At 41.8% G+C, this 13,979-nt stretch overlaps 1 protein-coding gene across 6 annotated transcripts in view; it reads right to left on the reverse strand.

The window, feature by feature from the left end:
- STAG2 (stromal antigen 2) overlaps positions 1–13,979 on the reverse strand; it is a 66,914-nt gene that overhangs the window by 34,650 nt on the left and 18,285 nt on the right. For all 6 annotated transcript variants that reach the window (XM_015860783.2, XM_015860781.2, XM_015860780.2 and 3 more), the window contains exons 2-3: positions 1,196–1,340; positions 156–234 (exon numbers count right to left, since the gene is read on the reverse strand). In XM_015860783.2, coding sequence (XP_015716269.1) covers positions 156–234; positions 1,196–1,239 — 123 coding nt within the window. In that variant the 5' untranslated portion in view covers positions 1,240–1,340. The remainder of the gene's footprint in view (positions 1–155; positions 235–1,195; positions 1,341–13,979) is intronic.

Raw genomic sequence — 13,979 nt, forward strand, 5'->3', positions numbered from 1 at the left:
AAGATCAATATTCCAATGAAAACACAAACATGAACTCTCTCCATAGAACACTTCAATTTTAAAAAATGCAATCCTGTCTGAGCTTCAAAATAAATGCTGAACCATTACTTCCATAACACTACAAGGTTTTCAGTATCCCAGTAAATTGAACGTACTTTTCCTTTGCCTTGTTTTTGGTTTTTTCCTTCAATATCCTCAAAGTCTGTATCGGAAGAGAAGTGTGTTTCAGACTCCCTGCAAGGATAAAAGACAAACCATTTACACATCTTACCAGAAACATTCTTAAACGAACTACATGGAGTCACATTATGCCCTCGGTTCAGTAAGCTACCTCCAACAGGGAAACTGTCTTTTCCTCCTGTTTATGTCTACTCTTAAAGAACAAATCAGAGCAAATCCCCACGCTCACAGCTCACCCTGCCTCAGCCAAACACAATCATTTTCTTTTAGCCTCACTTTATGGTTTTCACAGGTCAAGGTCAGCATATATAGCACCACATTGGAAACTTAGATTTTTGGCATGTGCAAAAATTACAGTATGTCTGCCATCAAACAGCACTGTAAATATCTATCATCAATACTTAAGAGAGAGAGAAAACACAGCAACAAAATCACCACCACCCTTCACAATCAAAGTGTCTCCATACATTTCTTGCTACCTCACTATGAGAAACACTGAGTAGCTCTGTTGAAACGTGTAAGGGAAAAAAGGTCTCAAGTGACACTTCTCCACCAGAGATCACCTGCAGTTCTCTTTAAGGTTATATATGATAAAAAGAAGTTTAATATGGTAACTTCCAAAGATGTTTGATTTCCTACATCATTAATAGACGCTGCATCAAAATGCCAATTCTTTATTGACCAAGTGCAACCCAGAAATAGATGAATAAATAAATTACCTGAATTATTATAAATTAATAGCTTAGATTCTGCTGCAGATTTCTAGTACACATTTCCTGATACAATAAACTAAATACATGCACTTCAAAACTATTTGTTTTATCTGTCGCTAAATGCTCAAGGAAGATCTCTAACAATATTTGTATCAACTTCTCAATAAGAAAAAAAAAATCTAGAAGGCTATTCCCCCTTTTGGTTTCCAAGGGAACAACCAACCATAGATATTACCACCAAGAAGCACACACCAGAAAGTTTAAACCACTTAAATGAAACTAAAAATTCTTGAAGCACTTACTGGAGGAGAGTAAAATCAGTTGGTATTTCTGGAGCTGCTATCATTTCTTTATCATCTTCTGGAACACCACTGTATTAGAAAGATATTCAAAAACCTGGCTGGAGCACAAGCTTACTTTCCTTTCTTCCTTTGTAGCAATCAACTTCTGTAATAAAAAAAATAAATAAACTGAATTTAATATAGTTCTTTTTTTTTTTTTTTTCCCCCACACATGAAGAGGTAGAAAAGTTGGAAACACAGAAAACATTAGATCACGCCACCATTTCCAGTCAAGGTTTTTCCTCTTTAAAGGCGCTGTGTTTTTGACCCTTCTCATGATCTTCCTGAAAAGCACCTCCACAAACATAAAGAGCATCAAAGTAAAAGGAAATACAATAGCACTAAGTTTAAAAAAAAAGTTTTTCTGAACAGCCATGAGCCATCTTAAAAGGTTTCCATCAACAGCTTGCGAGTAACTTTGTTCCTAAATCTGTCCTGAAGTATGAACTTCAGTGCCGCTCTCTGCAGAGCCCAGCTCTACCACTAACACTCAGATACCATGGCTAACCAAACCAAAAAGCACAACTGATGCTAAGCTTAAAACACAGCAAGTGCACACCTAAAGACTTTATGTACGTCACTCCTCAACTCCAAGGTGCAAACCCCGCCAATGCTTAGCACAAAGACAGGCTCTCATAAAGTCCTTACAACTCAACAAGCTGCTTCACAAATGCCTGCCGTCAAGAGCCAACCCAGGCTTCTAACAGCTTGACCATGTAAAGCAACTGAGATCTAAAACAACATCAAGCAGGAAAATACTGCCTATACATTATAAAGAAAAGCTTTGGAAACAGTGTAACCACCTTACCATTAAATTTTAAGACAGCAAAGTCCTTGTTTTTCAAGCTTTTTTATATTATTATCAGATCCTCTTTAATTTTTTTTTTAACTTCCTTACCCATGCTTACGGGGAAAAGAATTCACTGAATGCTTAAAATGTGAAACTTCATCATACATACTGAAACCTGCTATGCCAACTGCCTGCCTCAAGGTAACTTCCATGCAGATCAATGAATCAAGCCCAAGATTCAGGTGTTTGAAGTCACAACAGCAAGGACAGGAACCTTCAGAGCTGGAAACTGCTGACCGTGCAGCGTGCTGGGCTGATGAGGTATGTGTGGGAAGGATGTCACTCCGGCATGCTAAATACATGCTGCCTGCCGTCTGGCAGCAGTGCTTCCAAGCCTGCATTTCAGCCTGACACATGGATCAAGGCTGCACGTTTATTCCTGCAAATGCTGTGTCTGAATGCTAGGGGCCACTGCAGCTTCCAGAATTTGGAGAGCTGAGAGAAACCATCAAACCTGAACTTATCTCATTCTGCTTCTTCACATTTCAAATGGATACATAGAGACAAAAAACAGAGTCGAAACAAACAGCTCTTAAAGGAAGTTCAGGGTGGGCAGGAGAACCCCCAGATGGCCTGCAAACACTCTAGCCAAGTGCAGCCAGAACATAGATCAATGTTTTCAAACCACAGCCCCTGCAGGGCAGTAGCATCGCGGCCATCCAGCACATCATCGCTTCTGTCCCCATGCCTGGTTTGTATGCAAGCCAGAACATCACCCCGCCTGGGAATGGCTGCTGCCCATCTCCCATGAGCTTGGTGAGTCGGTATCATCTGCTGTAGCTCCCCACTAACACAGGGTGAAACAGATCTCAAGAATCCCATCCCAAATCACCCAGACCAGCTGGTTCTGCAGGAGGGAACACAGCATGCGGCCACCAGAAGGGCAGGCACTGATGTCAGCACAGTCACCTGCTCCTTCCATGCATGATGCAATGCTTCACACTCAGCATTATGACTATTCGAACTGCATCATCTGTACAAACCTCCTTTTTGATAATCAGAGAAATACTTTAAAGGAAAAAAGTAACAAGAGTATATGAGAGTTCAGGCAAATGACCAATCTGCATTTTCTAAGTCAACAAAGTCAAACCAGGCCATGAAACCTGCTGGCTGTGGCTTATACCCCATCACTCATCTCAGGTCAAGGAACAGAACAAGGGAAAAATGGCACTGCCAGGGCACAAGAGCAGGTAAGAAACACCACGTTTCCCCAGGGGCTGAAAAGTTTAACTACTAAGAGTTAATGTTCAGAGAATTTTACTTCTTGAAGGAAGAAGGAAAAGCTTGGCCTTCATGAGTGCAACGTGGCATTAAGTCTTAATGGAGAACTGCACTTAGATGAGTGCCCTGCAAGAATACACAAGGTAAGACTGTAAGGGAGCTCCAGCAGGAAGCCCAGGCCCCAGCAGTGCCCAGTACAGCTGTAAGGACCCCGGGAGAGTCCCAGAGCTGCGGCAGGCAACCAGGCCAGACCAGTTTTCCTGACCATCAGTGCCCGAGGGAAGCTGCCTGAAAGGAGCACATCTGCCTCATTACAGACTCTAATCACTACTTTTCCCATGAATACTACCAGAGGCTTTGAACCGCAAATCCAGCTGCTACAATGTTCCACACAAGAACTGCCACGAAGAGCCACATGCTGACCCCGAAGTTGGCCACGTCCCAGTTACACCAAGTGCTCTCTGGTACTGGGGCCAGCCCTTCTCCAGCACCTCACTCCCAGCAGTGCTGCTGGCCATGCCTTGCTGCACAGCTCTGAGGGGCCACACACAGCCCTGAGCTGGGAAACTGGTGAAACAATGGGAACTGCCCACAGAAATATCCCATCAGGACTTCTGAAATACCAAGCTCTTCCCAGAGCAGGCTGGAAGCAGGAAAGTGACATCCATGCAGATCCTATTCCAAACTTGGAAATCCTCCATAGCCTATTGACATGCAATGAAAAGCACGTTCTTCCAGTCAGTTAAATCCAACTCAAGTGCATTAAAAAATGCCTTTCTTCCACTATTTTATTATGATTATTTGCATATTTGCATGTTCATAGGATCTCAACTTTAATTTTCCCAAGCAGATGCTGAAATCTCTCAGACTACGGAAACTTTCAGGAGTCGCTCAACTTTGTGAAATCATAATTAAATTATTAACTATAAAAAGAAAATGTATCCTGCTGAAAGATCACAAGGTGGAGCTCTAGCCTCAAGCTAACTGAAGGAACTCCAGGAGACAGGTCAGCCAGAGGTTGACCCAGTTATTTCACTGCAATAAACTTCATAACAGATTGCCAAAACAGCAATAATATTGCAGCCCGTTTCCTTCAGATGTATATTTAAATTACAGAAGGACACCGGAAGATTCCCCTTTTCCTGAAATTAATGCACACACGTGGCTGATTCCATGGCAGACGTGCACCTCGCTGTACAGGCAGGCTCTGGGAACAGAAAAGTTTCAAGATACACTTTCATTGTAGAATCAAGGCAGCTCTGTACTGCAGCAGCCTTTGGCATTTTGCTAACAATATGTCCATGAACTAAGGAACAGGGGAACAATAAAACAAGTCCAGGACCACAAATACGTTGCTGGCTCAACACACAACAGTTTCTATTTAAAATAATCTGACTGTTAGAAGCAAGTGTCAACCACAAGCTATGTGTAACGAGTACGTGTCTTCACTGCAAAAACTGCTTTAAATGTCAAAAGGCACTTATCCCCAAAACACAAACAGTTGGTTTAGGTGCATTTAACTCAGAACTATTGGTGAAATGCTGGGACCCAGCAGAGGCTGACGCACATCAACCCCGCCACCAGCACACCAAGGAAACATCAGCATCACCCAGCCAGCAGCCCTTGTCGCAGGAGCACAAATACATACAGCACAGACAAGCACACAGAACACAAAGAACCCTGAGATCTGTTCCAGAAACCTGGGTTTGATACTCTTGTGTAAACGCACTAATATGAATGTTCCCGTGTAAGCTCATGGCCAAACAATTTGGGCGGAGGATAAGGGAGGCTGGTTTGAGGGCTTCCTCATACATTCATACCTTTTTTGTTCCATTTGTTTCCCTCTCTTTCCCTCTTTATAAAGCAACTCAGCGGAGTGTTATTTTGGGGGCAACAAAGAAATATAAAGTTTGGACATGGCTCCATGGCCAGAAAAAAGATTGAGGAAATGCAGAACGACTGCTCAGAGGTGCATTGATTTTGCACTGAAATTCAGTGAATCATCTGTAAAAACAGAGACCCTGCTTCCTTAATTCGGAAAAATTAGAGAACTTTGGATGTTGTGATGCTCTCAGCTGATTGAGGAACAGTTTGCTGCCTCAAGAAGTTTGTCCCTGAATTATTTATCTGCCCATGAAGGAGAGGTGCTGATGCTTCAGAACCAATTATGCAGCAGCAACAGTTAAAATGTCAGCCAGATGAGATTTACATCAAGGACTAAAAGTATTCCCAGTAATTTCCTTGAGCTGTTTCACAAGAAGAAAGCTGGTATAAAATAAAGTGTGTCCCTCAATACTTCCTGAGCAATCAGAATTTATTTTCATAAAATATGGTTGTTTCCAAATAATTATGTGTTGTTTTTGTTTTTTTTTTATTACTTCTGTGTTCAGCTTCCCAAGAAGTCTATACAAGGGATTTTTAAGCAAGACTTTGAGCACACACTTGGTGTTCCCCATAGGCCTGAAGGTGTGTGTTATTTCCACCAGTCCCAAACAACTCACTATTTCAACAGCCAACAGGCTGTAAAGCAATTTGATCATTTGAGTAAAACACAGAAAACATACTTCAAGTAGCACTCTATACTGTAACAACTGCACTTTAATGTGATTTAGTTCTAACTGTATCAGCAGTTTGATCATATTATGATAGCGTAATCAGGACTAAACTGAACAATAATGCAATTAAAACCTTTAGATGCGTGGTTCTTTCTGTGCCACTTGCACAACAAGTAAACCCTGCAAGTGTTTCACAAGTTTGCTCTCCATCAAACCAACCTGGAGCACCAGGGCAGCTCAGACCCATCCCACAGAGCTGGGACCAAAGAAAGCACCAAGAGAAAGAATGGCCAACCTGAGCCCTTGTGACACTGCTGCTGACCTTCCTACCTGACCCTGGAGTCAAGGCCCATCTCCTCAGGGAGCCAACACACCCAGCACTCGCCTCCTTTTTCCACCTGAGCTGCCCATGCACAACTCCACAGCAGTTTGCTTCTTACCAGCCCCGAGGAGTGAAGCACAGCTCCCCTCTGGTGGACACCAGCAGTGTGTGAACACAGGTCCCCAGAGACAAAGCACACGCTGGTCAACAGAGAAGCCATTTTTTTGCCTCACAGTTCAAAGAGCTTAAAGATTGGAGGGGGGTGTTAAAAGATGTGAAAAACGTCAGGCTAGAACCTAAAATGAAGGTTTTGACTATTTTCAAGCCTCTAATGGCCTACTTTAGTGACTAGCACACAGGGACCTCTGCCCAGCTCAACAACTGCCAATGCTGACTTCCACACCATATGGTCCCTCACTCTTTATAAATACTTTTGTAGACTTCTGCTGCTTTTACAAAATAAGTAAGATTCTCTGAGTATCTGGAATCTCTCTTCTAGAAGGAAATGAGTTTGCTACAGTGCTTCACAGTCATGATTTTTCATAAAAGTACCATTAAAAATATTAATTCCCTTAATGCAATAAGTGAAATGCTATTCTGTCATGTAAATATAGTTTGGGTTTGAACCACATGAAGTTCCTATGCCTGCATTTACTAATCTGCACTGTCCAGTGAAGTGTTTAAAATAAATGATGCAAGCATTACAAAGTACTGAAAAATGAATCAACTGTACAGCAAATGTAACTGTTGCCCTCATTATAGGAAATAATACTTTCTACTTATTCTGCCCAACAGCATCCCTGAGCTTCTCTAAAACATACCTGAAATTCCCAGCCAGTTTTCAATTGGTTTGGATGTACTTAAGAAGGTAAAGATAACCAAAGGAGAAGTTACACCTCATTGTGCCTGCCATATCCCTCCCTGCCAAAGGAGAGATGGCTTCCAGATGTTGCAGTCTGACTGCATGGAAAACGAGGCTCTTAGGAGGAATATACACCAAGTCACATGACAACCAAAGTTTAAAAAATAAGAAAAAGAAAAGCCACATCTGCCTACCTTGACAAGCCAAAAGTGGTACTAGAAGTACCTACCAATTTATGACACACAACCAACATACCTTGCAGCTGCCTAAATGCCCAGTTTCTGAACTAAACACCAGAACACACGCCCCTTTGCAAACAGACTTCAGAAATGCATAACCCGTGAACTCATTGGCTCTTCTCAAAGCTAGATCTGAAGCACTGTCCACGGTGAACAGGCGACCAGCTGGGCAGCAGGAGACAAGAACGGAGCAAGCACTGTTCCCATGTGCAGCCAGCAATGGTGTGAGACGGCAGTGCCCTGCAGCAGTTGGATTTCCAGCACACAAGGCGCTCCATCAAGCAAACTGCTTTTTCTTTTGCTCCCACTCACCAGTGTGAGCCTACAAGTTGTCTCACTTTTAGGAAGCTCAGCTTTCCTTCCTACCACAGTGATTTTCTTCTTTGAAAAGCCCTGGACACCCAACAGTTTGGGCTGAAGAACGACTGTGATCAGGTACAAGATCTAGGGGGAGACTACATGTAAATGTCACAGCAGCACTGCTGCTACTTGAAGACACCGTCAGCTTCACAAACACAGGAAAATCCTCCCTCCACCTTCCCTAAAAAACAAAAAAGCAAACTACTGAAGAGTGCAAAGTAAAACCCCTCCACACCTCCCAGAGCTTCTCCAGCACATGGACAGCCCACCACATTTCTCCACCCCAAGTCTTCTGCAATAGGAGAGAAGCAAAGCACAGGTTGGTTCTGTGCTTTGTCAGCTCAGATCCACCAGAGTTTATTAGCTGAAGCTTCAACACTACATAAAACCAGCTCAACTGCTTCCAGATGACAACTAAAGACACCAAGTCCAGCACAGAAACAAGCACCAAAGTGTAAGCAGAAATCAAACTGCAACTGTTTGACCGAGTCTAAAGAAAAAGAACAACCACTGGTGTGCTCCCTTTCCCTGTGTCCCATTCTGCTCCCCCACAGCTCCTCCTAACCCATGGCCAGGACTGGGTGTGGGGTTGTTCCCAGGAAGCTCTGCTAGTGCAGAACACAACTAAATAGTACAATTAAACCTATCCCGTCAGAAAGAAAAAAGGAGCATTTATGAAAGAAGGAATAAATAATTTTTCACATGCAGACCAGGCAGCACAACAGCTAAAACTTAAGCCTTTCCCTAAGTGGATTATGGCTCTTCCAAGGATCAATCTAAGTAATCATCCTTATAAAATAAAAACTCGAGCAATCACTCAAGTATGCAAAAGTGGTTTTTGCCCCTAAAACAGGAGAGAGAAAGGTAAAAATCTTGTTACTTTCATTACAAACTTCTCCCTGCAGTTCTGCCAGCCTCAGAACATCTGCGCTCCATACATCCTCAGTCACAACATCAAGATTTTAATACCCAACATTTTGTTCCTGTTCTACTTCATAACATTTGGGCTAAAATCCCAATGGGTTTGTTCAGAGATTTTCAGCACTGAATACTAATTTTATATGAAACAGCAGTTGTGATATGCATGACTTTCCCCCACACAATTTAGAGAACTGAATATACCCACAATGCAGAATGATAATAATCCATTAATGGATGAAAAATACTTATCACCAAGTCTAAAGAGCGTCTTCTCTTTCCTTTATTAAACCTATAACAGAACCCTCCTAAAAGAGCTTGGAGAGACAGAGATGCCTGATGCTGGAACCTCTTTTATGTAGACCCAGAGTTAGCTATTGAAACCCATTAAACATCCAGAGGATGTCAGCTTGGTCACTTGGATACATCCTAAAAATATCCCAAGAATATTGGCATTATTCAAATCAGTAAGTTCTTTCAATTCTGTAATTGCTTATTTATGGCAGGTAACAAATTACACTAAGGGTGAGGGCTACAATATACTATGTCTGTATTATAAGAGCTAACATGAAGTAGCAGAATCATTTCTTACAGACTAACGCATTCTAATAAGCAAGCTGACAAATAATGAGAAACTCCTGATGTGTATAAAATATTCCGAAGCAAAGGTCACAGAGCCTTGTCCTTTTGAAATTATCTTCGCATCCATCTCTCAAATGCTGTTCATTAGGCACCTACGGGATACAGGAGCATCCACTCCATGCAGATCTATAATACAAAAATGTACAGCCTGTTAAATCGACTGAACCCAAACCTTTGGTTTCTTCATTTAGTATAAAAAGGAAAGAAGAAAAGCACCAAAAAGCTACATCCTTACAAATTCATGATGTAAATAAATGTAGCTAGTAGCTTGCTCCTCCTTCAGAAGGGAGCTTATAGCCTACATCTACATTTAGACTTTGTTAAAAAAATTACTGGTTGCATTATGGAAGTATCATATTCTGTTTTCCTTTACCTATTTTATTTGACCAACACTGAATATACAGAATATATGTTTCAAGACACAACTGTTGCACTCACTAGCTCAGCAGTGCAGTAGGAGCTACTGAAATAAGATAGGGTATGTTCATCACTCTCTTATTCCCACTTTTAACTTGCAAAGACCAAAGAAGCAAGGAGCAGCACAAAGCACAGCTACAACAAGGCACCTGTGCTGGGTACAAGGGCCGTGTGCCAGGAACACCGTGACACACAGTGGTGTCCAGGGACCAGCAGGAACTCGTTGTGTCTCAACACCCACCTCACTGGTGAGAGAAGTCTGACAGCCGGCTGGTCAAGGCTTTGGGCTGTCCTGTCTTACAGCTGAAAAATGCAGGCTCAGGTGGAAGCGAAGAATCTGAACTGCCGTTTTTACCATTTTCGCTGCCTTGGGGAAAATTACCCAACTAGGCCAAGTATCACACCACTGAAAAAAGAGAACAAGTTTCCACATTTCATATGCTCTGGTTTGCAGTCAGATCTATTAATGACAAATCATCTCTGGTGGCAATTAAAGCTAACATCTATTAATGACGGAGCATCTCTGGTGACAACTGAGGCAAGTGTCCTGGACTGCAAATAGGGAGAACTGAAGAGCCAACAAATCCCACTCCACCACGTGCGTGGCACCCTGCGACAGAGGCTGCCAAGCTGTCAGCTGAGTGCCTGGAGCCAGCAGGGCACAGCAGGCAGAACCTGCATCTGCCCGCCCAGCCCCTGCAACCAAAAGATGCTGCTGCCGCCCACTGTAGCCAATCGTTCTTTAGCATCAGAAATGTCTCACGTTGTGTGGCTTTCAGTTGATGATCACGCTGGACTTCACAGTTTGAAATTATTTCTAACGACTGTGAGAAGAATTTGTTGGAGTGCGAATGTTGTATTTGCCACTTCATCTTCCCAACAACCTCTGCAGTTTCCTGACTACCTGCGTTCCTGCCTTGTGTTCAGGTCTCTCTCGCTGTGCTCTCCCCAAAGGACATCTCCCCATCTCAGTAACAGGCAGCTCAGCTGCTGAAGACCAACATTCTGTTGAGTGCATGCGGCTTTCCTTAACTTTGTTCAGTAAATAATTATTTCCAAGTATTTTAAACATTTGTGAAGAAGGGAGATTACTCAGAATGGACAATAACTCTTTTAGATCACCTTCACTTTTCTACTCCTTTTTCTTTATCTTGTTCATCACTGAAATTATGCAATGCTTAAATAAGAGCCAATTCACTTACTCCAAACCACATATTTAAATTTCTGAAACACAAAATTAATCCAGTTGAATTTCCCCATGTTGTTATTCAAGAGCAGCATTTCTGCGACTTAATTAGGCAGCCATCAATTACGCGACTATTTGTTACTCCTGTGCTGAACTCAGCAGCCCTGCTCTGACTTATGGCTAACAGATGTTGTTAGCAGCCTATTCCCATCAAGAGTTTCTAATCGCTGCTCAGATTCTAAAATCAAACCATAACACTTAATGCAAATAAATGGTTTTAATCTCATCACCGTTCTTCAAAATTATTCGCTCCTTACACCAAGTTTACAGCTACTGAAACCGAGGGTCTTCTTAAAAACACACACACACAAAAATCAATTACGTATAGCTTGTTACCAAGGAGTCAGCTATTCATTGTGGGGAAGACTAAAGCACAGTAACTGAATTAAGATCAGTGAGCACGTACGTACCTTCAGACACACACACACACACAAAGCATCACAAAAGCATGACTTCAGTGCTCCGGACACTGATTTCATGCAAGCACTGCATCCAGTGCTGTAAGTTGTTCCACCAACCTCCAACATCAGTAATGCAAACTGCCACCTTTGTGTTCTGCTTATTGAAAAAGCCACTTATTGTTGAGAGCTGCTCTACAATAAGGCGGCAGTACACAAGTTTCTTGCTGTAGTGCTGCTAACCAAGATTAAAAGTGTGTCTTCTTTTAAATAGGTTTGATCTTGAAGTTTTACACAAGTTCAATGAATTCCCTATGTGTGCATATTACAGCAAGTTAACATTAGCTGACAAAAAGAAAATAACCCTACACAATATCTGATTATTATAACACAAACGTTTTGACTCATCTATTTATCACCTTCCCTTTACTTCTGTTACTGAAATACAACATCAAATGGAATCAGAGTAATCTATGAGGTTTCATTCCTCAGGTAACCTGTGTGAAAAATCTCTTATGAGTATGGTCAGGACCTGTTACAGAAGTGGCAAAACGCTGCTTATGAGTCCATCAATTGATCTGAGGAAGCAACTACAGTAATTCTACTGGAACAAATTATTCAGATCAGTCTGGGAAGACTCAAATACACATATTTAAAAGGCCGTATCTTCCTCAGACTTCTTCCAGCATCACTGGTGGTACATTGAGAGTTTGTATGTTAAGAGAACATCCTCCTATCTGGGTTAAATCTCCCGGCCCCTCCAGCACAAGCACACTACATGGCCATTAACATGGACAGCCGATCCTGAGCAATTTCACCAACTAATATTCCATCAGAGCATACATTCATGGCATCATCAGACTACCTTGGTCTTTAAACAACATGCACCAAATTCTAGCAAGAGTCAGGGAAAGAGGTAATAGCATTCAATCTAATTGTTAGACAAGAACATTTTTATCTGAGTGTAAATTAGGTCTGGCGGTTGTTCAGTTTGACCTCCACTTACTATAATCTTGCCCTAGGGTATGAAAATCCTAGATCATTAAACGCTATGAATTTAGTCTTGCAAGCAACCTAAAATGAACCTGCAAGCAGAGCCATCGTTTTCTAACCGCTATTAAGAGCTGAACAAAAAATTGGGATAATAGATAATAGATAACACTGTGCCAATGCTGCTTTTTGTTTTGGTTTGGTATTTTTGGGGGGGAAATGTTGCATTTTAAGGAGCTGCAACTACCACCTTCACCTTTAGGATATTCTTAATTTGAAGATGGACTCGAGAATGAGTGAGAGCTGCTGCCCTTTAAGTTCAGCAGCGAAGGAAAAATAAACAATCTACCCAACTTCTTTTCGGTTCAGCTGAGAAGTCTGGGATTTTCTTTCTGAGAAAAGCTGAATTAAAATAAAGCAGCCCACTTCTTTCAGATCTAGGAAACATTTTAAGAATGCCAGCTCTCCTACATTTCTCTAGACAGTCAACAGACATTTCAGGAACTGCTACCAATTCATTACTGTGAAACAGACGCCTGCCAAAAAAACTAATTACAGAACGTAAATTTTATTACTATGTGAATTAACTTAAGACTTTGTACGCTAAGTGTAAAAACTACTCTAGAACCACAGAACACTGTATAATAAACAGCCTAGTGTGTAAACAAGGCAGAATAAAAACAGAAAGGTAGACAAGCTTCACTCGCAGGTAAGATCAGCAAGCTGCAAACCTATGAATTCCTCTTTGGTGAGCTGAGGCTGCAGGGAAGGACCATAGTTAAGAGCAGGCAGCAAGGCACTGCTCCTCACTGCTCGGGAGCTGAGGCACAGCTGTGGAACAAGCAATAATTCACTTACTGCTCCTGAACTGAGCTTATGTGCTAAGAGATGGTCTAAGGACAGAGCCAGAGCAATTGGAGGACACGTTACACAAATCAATGGTAAAACCACCACAGTTTTAACAGCAGAATAAACCAGCATAACGTACAAACATCACCTGAGAAATTAAAAAAGCTTTAAGAAGCATAAAACAAAGATACCACTTGATTTACAGAACTCTGCCCAAGTCTCCCAGGGAATCAATTCCAATTAAGATCCACATCCATTAATCAGAATGAGAAAGTACAGGAAGTGCCAAAAAACAGGTATCAACCCTTAGTGCTCAGTGTGCACGCAACAACCACTGCCAGCAACAAGCTCTACAACAGCCTTTGCCACCTCTGTAGTAGTGACACAAAGAAACGGAAAGCACTTCATCAGAACAGTTGCTCACAATGCTTCCCCACCAATAAATGCACAGAAACCTTCAAGCCTGAGATGTGCTTTATACACTGATTCTGACGTTTCTTGCAGTCTACAAAAAAAGAAGCCAGCTAGGAAGGATACCTGACCAGTTCAGGCCTAAGAGAACAGCATCAGGACTCTCTCCAGCATATCCAAATACTAATCACTTATTCACAAGCAAAATAATGCCATGCCATTCTCTACTGGACCATATAATGATGTATTAAGTGCACGATGATTACTGACTACAAGCAGCAGTCTACAGCAATGAAAGCAGAATCATTCTTTATGCTATTTCCATATTTATTTGTGTATTACAGCACAACTCAGCATACTCTAAAAGAACGCTTTGGGGAGAAAATTTAAGTAGCTTTTGCTCTGATTATTAATGACATCAGCATATCTTCACCTGATTTCACCAGGAATCAGTTCCTCCCCATT

Source organism: Coturnix japonica, chromosome 4, assembly GCF_001577835.2.
Source record: "Coturnix japonica isolate 7356 chromosome 4, Coturnix japonica 2.1, whole genome shotgun sequence".
NCBI lineage: Eukaryota > Metazoa > Chordata > Aves > Galliformes > Phasianidae > Coturnix > Coturnix japonica.